Here is a 17,178-nt window from a genome sequence, read left to right as displayed (position 1 = left end):
AATATAAAGTCATCGTTACTATCTTCTGCGCATTGTAAAAGTTAACAATTAACTTTTACACATTATCGAAGTTATATGCTAGCTTTTACACAGTTCATCATTTTTTACAATTCAATTACCGAAGTTAGACAATTAATTACTACATGATCGAATGATCAAATAATGTAAAAATATTTTAAATAGTTCATGTTAAATAGGACGCTCATTTGACTTTAATTGGAAATGAGATATCCAATGATGATTTTGAAGATGATTGGTACCCTTTTGATTTTTGTCATTTTATATTTAAAATTCTTTAATATTAAAAATATTTTTGGAGTTTTTTTTTGAACTCTTACAATTTGATTAATCTTAGAGGTGAAGGTCCATAGAAATTTTCCACCATCCATCAAAATAAATCGAGAAGTGAAGTGCAGAAGAGTTCTCTAACTTCATAAGTAATTTGAAATCCTCAGATGTAATGTGTATCGGCTAAGATTCGAATTTATGCTAAATAGACATGGTTGTACCTCAATTAGTCCCTGGAGCCTATCTTTAATACCATCAAACAATTTTAATCAAACAAATTTTGATAGTCTAAAAAACTTAAACTTTACTAAACGAACGTCATTACGTTCCTTTTATAAATAGAGAGAACCTAGAAGACTCAAGGAGTTACTAAAAGTGTGGATTTATTTTATACGAATCCAAGCCTTTTATGTAGAAGTGGCAAAATAAGTTGATCCAGCACGAACCATCATGATGCAATAGATTTACCTTCTCCCAAATTGGAGTAGGACAAAAAGGGAGCATCGACGAGTGTTCCTTTGACATCCCCAACTTCTACTTCAGCTGAATTGATGCGTCTTTTGACGTAGGCGAGACCGACATGATCCCCATCTTTTCGGCCAATCGAGTAGCTTGAAAGAACCCCAACCTGCTCAGAAAATTTCAGATAGGAATTTCTCTGCGGTTATTGATGAAATCAAACTCAAAATTTGCCATGTGATCATTTCCAGCTATTGAATTTCGAAAGAAATGATGAAGTAGAATAGCTATACCTTATTTCCATCTTGCATGATGGAACTCCCAGGTTCTGCCTGGCCTGACAGTCGAATTCCCCATAGTCGCTGCTTGACGCCATCATAGGTAATCAGCCTAGATATGGTCTCTTGCCCTTTATAACATCCTCAAGTATCGAAAAAAAGATAAACACTCGATGTAAGATTGTCATGACATATCATACTTTTTTGAATAGAACATAACATATATAACGAAATCTAGAATAAGAAACCTTTGTCTACGGAAACAGCCATTGATAAGCCTGCCTCTAATACATTATAGTCTTTAGTGAGCTCCCTGCCGGGGGCTGGCCTCCCTGCATACAAAAGTGGTATCAGCTGTTAATGTTGGATCGAGGATGACAGAATAAGAAAGAAGCTAATTTCTCTTTGCCTATATTATAGACAATCTTCTTATGATCCGATGGATCCAGTATACTCTCTCTTAATATGGTAGGTCTTGTAGATAGTATAATTCTGGAAAAGAATAGGCACGAGAACAAGTTTTTAAACATGGAACACAATATACATATATATATATACACACGAAGATAGTGAAATCTGAAAGACAAAAAGGGATTCATTTACGGTCTGTAGAGATAGTTGAGTTGCGCATGACCTTGAAGAACTCGAAGTCTTTCCCAGGCATTAATTCCCATTGGAATAGCACCATGAGACAAAAGAGATCTCCAGACGGATCTAGCAGAAGCTGAAGATAGCATGAATGAAAAACCATCTTTAAACAAGATACTGCCGACCCCAATTGTCACTGGAGTTCCATTTACCTGCCAGTAGCAATTTTTGACAAGTAGCAAACTTCAACATCTATTTGATAATAGAATAATGAAAGGCAATAATTATTTCCATATCAAACATCTATGTATGGATAAAATCAACCGGTCATTACGTTCGAGAATTTGGCCAAAATTAAGAGAGGTTAAAGATACAAAATAAATAGCTGAGAAATATCTCTCTCTTTACAATGAAGACATGTTATTTTATAGTGTGTTTAATTCTTGGGAATTGATCGAGCTGTATGACATGCCAAGAGAGGTCGCTTGAACATTGATCTACTAGTCGTATAGGTCAGCTGGTCAATTTGCACAAATCTCTAATTGGTCAGTCTGAACAGGCCTATTGGTCACATCAGGTCGATCACGCTAATTAGTTGGTCCATATGTTTGAATTCACCTTTAGCCTAATAGTAAGTACCTTCAATTTTCCAAATTTTGAGTGTAGGGGAGTCATTTCACATCTTCTCTCCTCTATGACAAGTCATCTTCCGCTCATTTTGAGCTCACCTTTGGCACAGACCTCTCCCCCATTCGAACAGTTCAAGATATCTTATTCATCATCAGGTTTATACCTTCCTCACATCTGCTATTAATCCACCATCTAACCCCAAACTCTCCTTCACTGTACCATGTTAGGAACATCTTCTTATCATTCCTATCATGAACCTCAGATGGGAATTTATGGCCCCCCAGGTTCGAGATCAGAACAGTTGATTATTATTCTAGCCTTTATGTCTCCCATAATCCTTTTCACGACCAATTTATAGGTCTCAAAATGAGTGTCAAGCCAATGAAAGGATACCGCATGGACATGGTAAAGAGCTTTAAGGGTGAAGAGCTTGTTCCTCAAAAGTGAAGTCTTTGGCTAAAGAGTCATATGTTAAGCTCCTTTGTCTAACACTTAAATAGTGACCCAAGCATTGTGTACACTGTTACTAACACAAATAAACTTGTCCCACAAGAAATTTTTATTTAGAGTGCTCTACTAAAAATAAATTTATCATGCACTCATTTAACACCTTAATCCATGATCAGCCAATTTTGTATCGAAGTTAATTATAGTTATAACATGATGACTTTTTCAGATAAATCTAAAAAATAATTAAAACTAAATTAAATGCATTCTCCTCTTCATCTTTGACCAGGAATCCAAGTTAATCATTGAGGTGGGAGAGGAGCACATAATATCTACCTTACTAAGTTGGAGGAACAACTATGTTTACTTGCTTGCTTGATAAAATAAAATTGGAGCAATTTCCTAGCTTGCTAATTAGCATTAATGCAGGTTCAAACAGAAAGGTGGTCTTGTCATCTCACATCAAAACGAAACTAGACAATCATGCATACCCTATAAGAGAATTCTACAAGGAGATTTTGGATGGAAAAGGCAATATAAAAAAAATAGTATTTTCATTTACTCTATAAACTTTTACTATCTTGGAAGGAAAAACAACAATAACAATAAAACAACAAAACTATAGAATTAACAATGAAGACAACGAAGCTGACAGTTTCCTAGCTGAAATGCAGCACACATCCATAGACCATTTGACAACATCATTTTCAGCACAATTATAAACAAGAAAATATGATTCAAGCAATATGATGGAGATAAAAGGATATTCTTCTATATTTTTATATGCAACAAATGCAAACTGGTCATTTACACTGTAGTGTCGATGTGTACCATACGGTTGCCCAACAAGATCTCCAAGATCTAACATTTCCATTACCTTAGTAAAATCACATAGTAGAGAAGTTTTTATCAAGCCACAGAAAAAAAATATGGAAAGATAAAAAAGAGTTCATCTAACTCAAGAATGATGCCACAACTGTACTGCTCTTAGGTCCCATCAGAGTAAAAAAATATGTTTGCTTTGTGATGTCATGAATTTCCACTTTATCAGCATAGAAAATATACCTGGACATGAAATCACCAACAGAAATTTAAACAAACTCTTTGAATATAGAAGGACAACAAAATACATGGTAACAAAATCTGGTCTGCTCTAGATCCTAAATAAATATCAGTTAGATACTGGTAATTTATCTTTAATCTTTATCCTCATCCAAGTTCTGGTACAGCAATAGCATGGTAAGTTGCTAAAGATTTTTGCAGGTTCTAGTAATATTCATGCACAAAGTACTCTATGGGCATAGCATTTTCTTAATGCATTTATAGGCTAGCTATTCACACAAAAAACCACCAATTTCAATCTCACTCTGGATGAAAAAAGGTGAGGGCGACATAGGCTTTGACGTCCAACATCAATAATGTCTGCACCTATGAACATGCGCAATGATTGCATTTGCACCAAATAGTTAAAGCAAACAGGTTGATGGTAATCAAGCTATTAACAAGACCATTAGCATTTCATGTCAAAAATGGCCTATGTTCTATAAGTTGGAGTAGTAAATGCAAAGAGAAGAAATGGAAGAATTGCTTTTAATAAAAGTGATAACTCCCAAAAAGCGCCTACCAAGCATCGTAAGGGGTGCCATTACAAGAAAAGAGTATATAGAGTAAGCCTAGTGTGCCATTACAAGAAAAATCAGGGCAAGCTAATGGATGATGTTGCTTCAGATAATACCCAACAAGGTGAAATGCTAATCATGTAACTGAAACAACAGAATCTATTTTGACTAACAGCTTCTTTTGGATCATCCCCACTTCACAAGCACAGTAGACAAGCAATTCCACGTAATTCATGGGGAAGAATAAACTAACGAAGTAACGACTTTCCTAGATATTGTATGAGAGAAGGGTGTCCATTAATTTAAAACTAATCTCCAAATTCTTATGTGAAGTTTAATATGGAGGCATATCCATGCTCTACTTTCTGCTTTCATCACAATATCACTTATCAAGGTGGAATTCTATGTGTCAATAAGACATTTGCTCTTCACCAATAACATCCCAGTAATTTCCCACTTCAACATAATTACGCCCAGTAATCATCAAGATACATGTTGTATTGAGGAAGGAGGCTAGCCAATCATACTTTGTAGACGAAAGGCTAGATAGCATTCATTTCTTATGATGGAGTTCATCTTAAAGTACGGAGAAAAGTTTTATGAGACTTCAGTTGTTGCAATCCAACTGCAATCCTTCAAAATGACAAGGCTGAAGGCTTTTAGAATAGCTGGCTACTTTGGAAAACAAAAGGGATGAGACACAATAAAGTGAATAAAAGTAGAGTATATACGGTGGAATAGGTATAATTTTGCATGTGAAACAAAGCTATCACAAATGAAGATTGCTTAATGACAAAAATGGGATTTATCCATGGACCCTAACAGATCCTCACTTCTCACCAGTGTTAAAATAAAGAGAACCTTAGCCCTTTCAATTGTAGCAAAAAGGTGATTATGCTCACCTCAGGCGCCCTCATAGTCCATCCTAGGTTATGTGAAAGGAGGTAAATCACGGGGTTAGCTTATAGTCACCCGTCAAGTGACTAGGGGGTGGGAGGAGTTTTTCCCCGAGGGAATGCGCTCGCCAAGATTTGATCTCAACCCCATTGTAGCAAATCTACCCCCCTCTAGTCAACTGGGCACCTCCGTGGGGACAACCTTAGCTCCTCCAAGAACTTAGTATATATTGATGTTGATTAAAATGGTGAAAGTTATTTGGGTCAATTCCTCAAGATAGTTCCCTCTACCTATATGTATACTATCTTATTATCATTATTATACATTTACACCTCTAAGTTTGGAATGTTTATAGGAAAGGATATTAATCAATTAACAAATAGATTCTACCACACCCTCTCAAACTCATTTAAAGAAATTAATTAATTGTAGGAGCATTAATTAATTTTAATCTTAAAAAAATTGTCTAGTTGATCTCAATAGGATACTACAAGAACTAACACTCTCATCAATTGCACGACACTAATTTTGGTGTTAAAGTTTGTTATGTTTTTGTACTTTGTAACATAATTTTAATTAAATTGACTTTCATTTGCTGTAGGTTTATATTTTATAATTAAACCATGTTGAAGTGTGATGAATGTCAGCACGACACAATAGCAAAACTGTACCATTCCAGCCATTGAGTGAAACTGAAATATAGGGGATGATACTTTAACCCTTGATCCAGCATGTTTGTCGTGAATTATAAATTAAACTATATCTGATTTTCACAAAGGTACTCTTCATTTTATTAGTCTCTATTTAATAAAGAAAAAGCAAGTATGGACTTAATTACAATGCCCAACCCAAAATGTCTCATCAAACTAAAAGAAATGAGGTTTAAGTGTTATTATGTCAATTAGATGGAATGAAACAGTTCTACAAATTCTGTTAACAAGTTACTAACAACAAGAGAGTACAAGAAACTCTGATTTATAATGTATCCAGCAAAATCTAGACAGAAACAAATAAATTCATTTAAAAGAAACAGCTTTATTCACACAATGGTTCAGTTACAGATGATAATATATGATGCAGGATACAACCAGAAGTGATTAGGTACAGAGAGACTGATTTTTGATGCTGTATGACGAGCAATAATGGAAAAGTGCATGAAAATGATTGATTATTTAAGAGAATTATAAAATACAGAATTTCATACTTGTTAAGCATTTCAGTTATGCTTTTGGAGGTAGAAGGTGACAGAAATAACAGAACTGCATTCTTCTGAAGAAAAGAAAGACAATAGCATAGTTATAATTTTTATCAAAATATGTGGAATGATGAAACTATCCATTTAGAGTAACAGCAACAAATCAGAAAACAAACCATAACCCACGCATGAGCAATATCAATTGTTCGAGCTGTTGCAGTAACCAAAACAGTATCACAACCCTGCATATCACTTTTTCAGATATTACCAATCACAATAAACAAGCTGTTAGACCATTTTAAGAAATAAACAGATCGAAAAATTTTATTACCTCTCCTTCAGTTAGATCATCAAACTTTGCTGTAGATTGATTGTGAAGAAACTGAACTCTATCTTCACCGGTTACTGAAGATTAAAGAAATCATAACAAGCTAACTAGCAGCTAAGAGGAACAAAAGGGTGCAGCTAAATCTCACTAATTTATAGACTGGATTTTCTTGGCATTTAGTAAGAAGGTCAATAGCTAAAAAAGATATAGTCTAACAGAAAGATTAATAAAACCAATTAATACTGATGTTATAGGAAACCCTGTCATCCATGTAGTTTGAGCACATCTGGGAAAAACAAACAATTGCGATATTTACGAAACGAATGCCGATAAAAGTAGCAATATATTAACAATTTCAGAAGGTGCAAATTTATATTGGAATTGATAATTCACTTAGGTTGTAGATAGATAGGAAAGAACAAAGCCCATCTAGAGAATAATTATTTCATGAAAAGCACAGCATCTTCAAAACCAACTTTTCAAGTGATGTTCTCTGAAACAAAAGTAAATCCAATAAGGGATTTTGGAAGGAGCATTGCTACCTCTTGCTCTAGACCACTGAACTTGTCCATGTGAAGCAGAAGAAATCCTCCACCTAAGAGACTATCAGACTAGGTGCTTGGGTTAGATTGAGTTCTCAGTTCAGTTGAACTTTAACATAGTACAAGGGCAAGAAGTCTAGGGTTTGGATCCCAATTATGTCAAAAAAAAAAAAAAAAGAATGTACCTGTGAGTTATGATGATCGTGAGGGAGTATGCTAAAGGTAGAAGACTTCATACTTATTAATGCCATGGGCATAAATATAAATTTCTCTCTTTCCTAAAACAGTACAAACTCAACTTTTGGTAGTAACTTTATCATCACACTAAAACAGATTAAAGTCGTCATAACCTACAACCTGCAGATCACAGCCCTTCCTCATTACATATTTCACTACACTATCAGCCACCCAATTATTCCTAGTAAGATAAAGTAAAAACAATACAATTACTTAACTGCTCAATGCCAACTAAGAACTTCACAAACCATGGAGCTAACAACTTCTTATCCAAACTGTAAGATTGAAAAAAAAAGAGCTTTCGACATGTGGTACTAATATTGATATCTTTGTATGTCCATCAACATATATTGGTTCACCAATGAGAATTGGCCTTAATAGGCACCATTGAAATCAATCAGAACTCGTACAAGCATAAGATAGGATACATATATGTTCCTAAGTTCTCATATAGGATCGTCATATGCATTAGAGCTATAATAAGTTGAGAATACGATGAACCTTGATCAAAATCAATCTCAACTAAAATCTCCCACATATCCTAATATTTATGAGCTTTACTTTATTTGTTAACATTGAAAATAGTAGCTAAGAGTGTACTTGGTGAGTCAAAGGGACATGCACCACTAAGTAAAGAATCTTGGTGGTAGAATGAGAAAGTACAAGAGAAAGTGAAAGAAAAACGAATAGCTTATAAAAATTATATATTTGTAAGAACGAGGAAAACTTAAAAAAATATATAATAGTCAAGAAAGAAACTAAGAAAGTAGTGAGTGAAGCAAAAAATGAAACTTTTGAATGATTATATCAAAAATTGGATACAAAAGAAGGGGAAAGAGACATTTATAGAATAACTAAAGTGAGAGAAAGGAAAACAAGAGATCTTAGCCAAATAAAATGTATTAAAGATGAATGTAATAGGGTATTAGTAAACGATGGAGAAATAAAAGAGCGGTGGAAGAAGTATTTTCATCAACTTTTTAATGAAGGTTTAGGTGACCAACTTAACTTAGGTAATTTAAGTAGGTCAAATGAGCATAGAAATTTTAATTTTTATCGTAGAATTCAAACTTCAGAAGTAAAACAAACTTTAAATGAGATGCACAATGGAAAAGCCGTTGGACTAGATGATATTCCGATAGAGGTATGAAAGTACTTAGGGAAACAAGGTATTCAATGACTTACAAAATTATTTAACATGATATTGAAAACGAAAAAAATGTTTGATAAATGGAGGATAAGTACTCTAGTTCCCTTATATAAGAACAATGGAGATGTACAAAATTATGCAAACTATAGGGGTATTAAACTAATGAGTCATACTATGAAACTTTGGGAAAAAGTAATAGAAAAAAATTAAGGAAGGAGACCACAGTGATAGAAAATCAATTTAGGTTCATGCCGGGAAGGTCGACAATAGAAGCTATACATCTTCTTAGACAATTAATTGAAAAATATCGGGAGCAAAAACAAGATCTACACATAGTATTCATTGACTTAGAAAAAGCTTATGATAGAGTCCCACGAGAAATTATATAGAGAATTTTAGAAAAGAGAGATATTAGCGTAACATATATTGAACTAATTAAGGATATGTATGAGGATGTAACGACTAGAGTAAAGACTTCAAGCGGAGTAACTGAAGAATTTTCAATAAAGATAGGGTTATATCAAGGATCAGCTCTAAGTCCCTATCTTTTTATACTAATTATGGACGAACTCACTGCGCACATTCAAGACACAGTACCTTCAAGACACAGTACCGTGGTGCATGTTGTTTGCAGATTATATTATTTTGGTAGATGAAACACGTGAAGGAGTAAATGCTAAACTAGAATCTTGGAGAGAAACACTAGAAGGGAAAGGTTTTAAGCTTAGTAGGTTAAAGACAGAATATATGGAATTTAAGTTTAGCAATATTAGAAGCAATGAAACAATTGTTAAGATAGGAGAGGACGAGTTGCTCGGAACCGAGAGATTTAAATATTTAGGATCATTTTTGCAAAATGATTGAGGAATTGAGAGAGATGTCTTACATAGAATACAAGCAAGATGGGTGAAATGGAGGGGAGCGTCGAGTGTTTTATGTGACCGTAAAGTACCTCTTAAACTTAAAGGTAAGTTCTATAAAACCGCAATTAGACCTGCTATGTTATATGGAGCTGAATGTTGGGCTATGACTCGAGCACATGAGCAGAAGATGAGAGTTGTAGAGATGAGGATGTTAAGGTGGATGTGTAGACATACGAGGATGGACAAAATAAGAAATAAGAGCATTAGAGAGAAAGTCAGAGTTACATCTATTGAGGAAAAACTTCGAGAGACACGTTTAAGATGATACGGACATGTACTTAGACGACTAATAGATGCTCCAGTTAGGCGATGTGAAACTATGATAAACATGCATATCAAACGAGGAAGAGGAAGACAAAAAAGACCTGGTTAGCAACAATAAAACAAGATAAAATTTATTTAAATATAGATGATAATATAATAGGAGATAGAGCTCAATGGCGTAAAAGGATTCATACAGCCGACCCCATCTAGTGGGAAAAGGTTTAGTTGTTGTTGATTTTATTTGTTAACGTTATATCAACTACTGACTCTTAACCGCTCTAGCATCATAATCATCATCCTGGGTTGTATGTGTATAGCGTTGCCCATATGCCCCTCACATATTAAGCTTAGGTGTTAGAGTAAAGGGAACAGAAGTTTGACCACCACCCGATGCATCTCCATTAATATCACCTCTACAATGTTGCATTGTTGTCAACATCATATCATCTCCATTATCGAAGTTCAATCCTTTACTCATCATTATTTCTTTGGTTTTATATTTCAGGTCAAATTAATAAAACAGCTAGCAAAATGCTATGACATCAAAATCAAAAGAATTATCAAACTAGATGGTAGCCCATATGAAAAATTTGTAGCAATAGTAGCAATTCTTTAGAAAAATACCTCTTAAACGCCCAAAATGTGATAGGTCTGCGATCTACAAGGGGAAGAACCATAAAAGCTATTTAGTTCAAACAAGAGACATTAATATAATTTAGTTCAAACATTAATCTAATATAACAATATAAAATTTATAAAAAATTCATTATACTTTTATATATTTGAATATATAATTACAAATATAATATCATTATCAAACTTTATACAAGTTAATAAATTATTCATGAATTTTGTCCATGAATATTAACAACCGAGTTTACCAATGTTCAGGTTTATTTATTTAATTAATTTTTAAATATCAAATGAATATAACGAACTCTTATCGAGTTGAATATCGAATCTGTTCATAAATATTCTGTTCATTTACAACTATACTAGAAGATGCCCCCAAACACCTCCAAGGGAATATCCTATAAAAAGCATAAAATCCTTTCCATTGAACCATAATTCTAATCCAAATTAACTTTTACTGTAGCATTGAGAACACTTACCAAACCTCAATTGTTAACATCAACAGATTTGAGTCACTTAACTAGAGACCCTATACCAAAACAATCAGCACATAAGCCCACAACAAAGGTTAATATCAGTAAAAAAATCCTAGAACTAATCAGCGATAGAATGGACCAACAAAAAAATATCACAAGAGGAAATTTTCCCGTCACAAAGACCTGCTGGAATTTCAAGCTCCTTGCTGTTCCTAAACAAGCCAAAACCATGAATATTAGCTCTAGGAGCACCCAATCTGGCAAGGTAAGACTTAAGGATTTGCCTTGGACTCCCCAAAAATAATGAAAATAAGAGAAAGAGCCAAACTTTCTTTATTTAGTTTTTAAGAAAAGTTTTCCCAAACGGTGTTGTCTCCTCTCTCTTCCAACTCAAAACTAGCAGCCAGCTCTAAGGGAAGAGATAAGGAAAGAAAGAAGACAAAGAAGAGGAGAAAATCTCTCTTGACTCATTTGGGTAAGGAGTTACTCATAGAAGAAGATGATGAAGGCAACATAATGAACAAGGATCAACTATGGGAAGGGGGCACAAACAAGTGAATGAGAGGGGAAGAATAATCTTTCCATGCCACCAATAAACTCCCAACTTAAAATTAAAACTATCTCAACTTGAATAACATCAGAATGTGATTTAAGCTTAAATCAAGTCAGATTCAACCAATGGGCTCCACTTGAGTCAAATTTGTGCAGAAAGAAAGCTGATTCAAATTCCTAACTTGTAAGACTTAACCCTAAAAAGTAACAACTATAACTTTTTATCAAATTGATATTTAGGATATTTATAAAATTAATTATTAAATCATATAAATAGTAAAAATAAATAAGGAAACTTAGGCATATTAAAGAGGTTATTAGGAAGATTAAGAACGTACTGCAACTTCATCAAAGGCAGCATCAATTGCCATGTTATCATCTGCAAATGTTTCAGCAATATCATACTCTCTGTCAACCCCTTCAGCTATCTTGAATTCCTATTCATATTTTTTAAGACAAATAGAAATAGATACACCATCAAAAATATTGCAGATTGAGGAGCCAAGAGATAGTTTTTCCATTTACGATTGACAAATATTAATTTAGGACATTATCTAAAATATAAAACTATTGTCTTTTGAACTTGTTTTACTTAATAATGTTGCAAAAATAACAGGATACTGACGGATTATGCATTAGTTTAATGAAAGCAATAACTAATATCATTTTTGGCATCCATCCCTCCATTATTTGACGTTTGTCTCTCCATTCTCCCTGTTGTTTCTATATCTAGACCACCCTATTCTCCTTTGCTTATTCATTCCTCCTTTCATATGGTTTCTGTATTCAAATTTTAATCCAATAAGATTTAGTTCTAATAGAAATTTTCTTTTAATATTGAGCAAAGAACATTTCTGAATCTCTAAGCAGATGCAATATTATGATGTTTTGAATAGTATTGAAGAAGTTTGACTATATATATATATGAGATGTTCATTTTTTTTAATATTATGAAATTTCATAGATTTTTGGACAGTTCTTCAAGATGTTCCTTTAAAATTACAATCATGCAAAGGGATAGACACAAGATTGCACCAAGAAAAATATTTGAAGATTATTCTCAAACAATTCACAATTAGTCATGAGTATCTGAGAATAAGATGGTCAAATCAAGGTTTCTAATGTTAGCTTTGGTGAATTTTTAAATAATGAATCATATTGAAGTAAGCTTTAGATAAAAATTATAAAATATATTAAAAAGAATTCAACATTATTCAAAATAGGTTTGATATCCAAACATATGAAAAATAATATATATTATAATAATAAAAATGAAAAATGAAGAATGAAGATGATAATAATTGACAACATTAATACATAGGTTCATATCTTATAGTGATGACAATGAATATGTTTTTGTTTATTTCAATACATTAAGATTGAAACTTCATCATAGAATGCTTCACATGCAAAATTCATTATCAACCATTTAATGACTTTACTATGATATGACTTCTAAGTCATGTCAATTTCACACTTATTAGACTTATTCTTCTTAGTCATGGTTAGTTGTCAAGTACCCCTTACCTATTTATTATTGGCTCCATGTTGTAAAACTTTCTTATTCTATGTCATAATTAGCTTTGAGATTTCATGCCTATGGACCTTTGAATCAAGGTTCAAAATCTCGAGTCGTACCGATGTTATGGTTTTTGACTGGAATGATGTTGTTTTGGTATTAGGCAACATTTTGCTATATGATGTCAGTGGTAAATTTGAAGTGGAATGAAGAAGAAAAAGACAAGACTATTATATAGTAATGTTTGCTTTCCAATTGGGATGCTATGATTTTGACTATCTTGTATGGAGGAAAACTATAAAAAACAATAATAACATTATCTCAATTTTAGCATGCCAAGGAGTGTCAAGTGTCGATATAATTGACATAATGACACAGGAGACATTGTTTGGGTGAGGAGTAGTATTGAGTTTCAGTAATGTGTCAGAACGATATGTTTTGACCGTTTAACTTGGAATGGTACAAGATTTCAAACCATGCTTTGTAGTTTGTACCATATAACATAATATTTATCCTTTCTTTATTCTATATTTACTATTACTTGGGCAGGTTTAACTTTTAATAGTTTTTTTTTATTTGTAGAATCATATAAAATAAGGCTCGTGTAGAATTGTATCAAATTAAAAAGAGTCATCACGATTCTTTTTATTATAGTTAATATGAATTGTTGTGTATCGTATAATACAAACTGTGAATTGTATGATTTTGACAACTATGCCTGATAATACACAGCTCAGTGTCATCCTTGTATATATACACTAGCATATATCTAAGTGTTAAGGAATAAATTGTAAAAGGTCAGGGCTATCTTTATAAATGCACAAACCTAGGGATAGGGATAATACAAGATTATGATAATATGTTAGTAGAGGGGACTAGAAAACTAGCACTAATTATTTTTCTCATAATACACATGATATCAAAGCTTGCCATTCCCATCCTCCATCCTCCATCCATCCTGTCGGTGTCTATGGAACACATTATTCTCTCACATCTAGGCTCCTCGTCTTCATCGAGAGCTTCCTCAAATTTGTATCCTTGCTTCACATTAAGTATTAGTCTTTCGCTGGAGATTTCTTTGCTCTTGAATGATTTATATTGGTAGTGATTTCTTTATCGCCATCTCCTCTTTCTCCCTCTCTATTGGATTTATAGGAATGTATTAAAATGGGGTGGAGTTTTGCAAATTGACTAATTAATTAACCAAGGACCACCATTTTAATATATAATCATAAATAGATCGCCAGACTTGTCCATTTGCCACTATGGGCATGGACTATGGAGCATTGTAACTTCAATATTCCCCTCACATCCATTGTGACTCAAAGGTGTGTGACAAGTTTTGACTTTTGATAGTGGAGCTTGTTTTATGTTAAAATGACTAGTCATTTGTGAGAGGGGCACCCTTTTAATATATAAATCTAATTATCCACCATACTCATCTATGTAGGACTAGGACTGATGAGCCTGAAACATCCTAACTTCAACAAACTTTCAAGTGAATTGATAATTTCTTATTATCTACCTGTGCCACTGTCCTATTTTATTGCAAGAATAAAATTTCAAATATCTAATCTGCAATTCTTGAGTATTTCTGTAGTAGTTTCTCATTCCAACAGTAAACATTTGTGCATACTGATAGTAGAGTTCTATGTTTATTACAACGTATATTTGTGGTTGAGGTTTGTGCCTTCCGAATTAATACCTTTGGAACAATCATGTCTAGAGATACGATTTATTTCTCCATTGTGTCTAACTTTTGCATCCGTGGTCCTCACTATTCACCTCCACACTAGTGTGCCTTATTGCAAAAAATTGGAAACGCAAAAAATACATTTTTAAATGAACATAGAAAAAAAAAAAAATCAAAATCTGTGGAGGAGATACGGGGGTTTCAGAGACAAAAGTTGATAATAATGCCCATCCATACCTCCAACGATTAATCAGGGACAAAGACTAAGACGGAATTCCAAATATTTACGAGATGAAGAGGACATACGGGATCTTCCTCGATTGGAGGAGGTGATACATCGAAAGGAATCGCCGAAGGAGAGCATCGAAGGGTTCTGCAAGTGGGAATCGAACTCTTCGAAGTGAAGCGAGCAGGCTGAGCTGATCTGATGAAGCCGACGCCGCAGTGGCCGCGGGCGGAGAGGAGTCCGGAGAACCCTAGAAGTCGCGAATCGTGCACGGGCGAGGCTAAGCAGCGATTGAAGGCCTCCATCATGCGGGCCGTCGAGTTGCTCTTGGCCGGCGACAACACAAAAAGGAGCTCAGGCGGTGGATAGAATATTAATATTTAAACATTTTGGATAATATTAATATTTAAAGTGCCAAAATATATTGTGGCAAATGGTCAGCGTGTCAAATTGCACGGCATCGTTCGATCAAAGTTAGTTTGTTTAGTTGATTTGGGGATGAGTGAACGGAATAATAATAAAAGATAATGTTTAGATTGTGAATTTGTGAATGATATTTTAAGAATGATTATTAGATTTATGAGAATCAATCAAACTCATATAACTTGATGGATTTCATTTTCATTCCTTTTCTTATTCCATCCTACTATTAAACTCATACTCATACTCATAATTATTTTCATCATTTAACCAAACACCCCCTTAATTTACTGGGCATCTCAGAATTGCTTCGACCATGTAATAATTATTATCTGTAACCTTCTTTCGACTTGAGTACCTCAACTTTACAGATGCCCAATAGATTTATAATCTGAATTGATCATAGATGAAGGTAACAAAAGGCTGCAGGATGCTAAAGAAAACTTTTAAGATAATTAAAAGTGAACATTACTATATGTACAGTAGAGTCATTGATAAGATAAAATTTAATTATCAATACCTAGAATCCAGAGAGTCATGAGAAACAAGAAATCTAAGTATCCGGCCCAAATAATTGGGACCCATTGCCTGCTGTTGTTGTAACCTTCTTTTGGGATATGTCACTTTGGTATTTAGCTGCATCATCTTAAAAAATTAAATGAATCAAGTCTTCAAATTACAACCGCAAGACACAGAAAATAGAAAAGTAAATTATATGCCATGGTTCTTACTATAAATAAGTTAGGAAAATAAATAAAATCCCATGATTCTGGCGGTAAATAGGGTAACTGTCATATTAGAATAACTTGATTGTAAGAATAGTTAATTATAGGAGTAGAAACATTCATCATGGATACGTACTCTTCTAAATATGATAACTGTCATATAGAATAATTTGATTGTAGGAGTTAGTTATGAGCAGAATCATCGACTGATCTGCTCTCTCGACCTCACTAGCCGGTAGGTGATCTACTAGGTGGTTACTCGGTATGATCTACGACTCAGCTGCCCTGCTTACTCAGCTATTCTACACCATTTGGCCTGATCAACCACTCTACTATACTGTCCGCTCGGAATCTGTACCCGGTCAGTGACTCTGCTCCACTTATCCACTAAGACTCAACGTTCGACGGTCTCCATTGCTCGACCTCTCAGTCGCCCGAACGTTGGGCTCGCTCAGCCAATCTGCCAGCTTTGCCACTTGGCTGCTCTGCCTTACTGCCCGCTCGGCTGATTTGTTAGTTTTGTCATTTGGCTGCTCTCACTGTCGGCTCGGTTGCACTACCCGTTTGGTCGCTCGACCGTTCTACCTGCTCGGTGATAAACCCAAATTGAATGTCATATTGGTACTTCAAATTATTATTTATTGAAAACCTATAACTTCTCAAAAGAAATGATATAATATAGGTCTCTATTTCTCGAAGTTAACTAGCAAATGTGTATTATCTTTATATTTGAATTTTTTTTTGGGTTTTCTTCTTTAAAATGGGGATTGGTCTGAATTTAAAATGAGGGAAACATTTGAAATGCAAGCTAGCTAGTACACCTAATCAAACTAACTAAAATCAAAATTTGAATTCAATTCAACTAAGAGAGACTGCACCTTCGAAAACAACACTAAAATAACAAGATTACAAACCCTAGATATTGATGTGTAAAAGAATTTAACTCAAAAGATTTAAGTAAAGAAATCTATACTGAAAAGCGTTTACACCAAGCTAACTAAATAAAGAAAAATACTCTTATTATAGAATCAATCAAACACTCATCAGAGAATTCAAAATTTAAATGCTGATATTTGAATTGCAAACAAG

At 33.9% G+C, this 17,178-nt stretch overlaps 1 protein-coding gene across 3 annotated transcripts; it reads right to left on the bottom strand.

The window, feature by feature from the left end:
• Nucleotides 1-585: 585 nt before the first annotated feature.
• On the bottom strand, nucleotides 586-15,326 carry LOC122002447 (putative transferase At1g60990, chloroplastic). Of its 3 annotated transcripts, XM_042557622.1 has the most exons (12): nucleotides 15,025-15,317; nucleotides 11,845-11,943; nucleotides 10,470-10,503; nucleotides 6,733-6,806; nucleotides 6,578-6,643; nucleotides 6,411-6,475; nucleotides 3,668-3,755; nucleotides 3,502-3,567; nucleotides 1,660-1,825; nucleotides 1,274-1,357; nucleotides 1,041-1,168; nucleotides 586-916 (listed from the first exon to the last, which is right to left on the bottom strand). In XM_042557622.1, the coding sequence occupies exons 1-12, from the start codon at nucleotides 15,250-15,252 to the stop codon at nucleotides 737-739; spliced, it is 1,278 nt and encodes a 425-aa protein (XP_042413556.1). In that variant the 5' UTR covers nucleotides 15,253-15,317; the 3' UTR covers nucleotides 586-736. The 3 variants fall into 3 exon arrangements, with proteins under 3 accessions (XP_042413556.1, XP_042413557.1, XP_042413558.1); XM_042557623.1 differs by lacking the exon at nucleotides 11,845-11,943 and having other exon boundaries at nucleotides 15,025-15,318; XM_042557624.1 differs by lacking the exons at nucleotides 586-916; nucleotides 1,041-1,168; nucleotides 1,274-1,357 and adding an exon at nucleotides 1,366-1,517 and having other exon boundaries at nucleotides 1,629-1,825; nucleotides 15,025-15,326.
• Nucleotides 15,327-17,178: the final 1,852 nt, after the last annotated feature.

Source organism: Zingiber officinale, chromosome 7A (genome assembly GCF_018446385.1).
Source record: "Zingiber officinale cultivar Zhangliang chromosome 7A, Zo_v1.1, whole genome shotgun sequence".
NCBI lineage: Eukaryota > Viridiplantae > Streptophyta > Magnoliopsida > Zingiberales > Zingiberaceae > Zingiber > Zingiber officinale.
The sequence above is the reverse complement of the archived record's forward strand: the minus strand, read 5'-3'. Positions and strand labels throughout refer to the sequence as shown.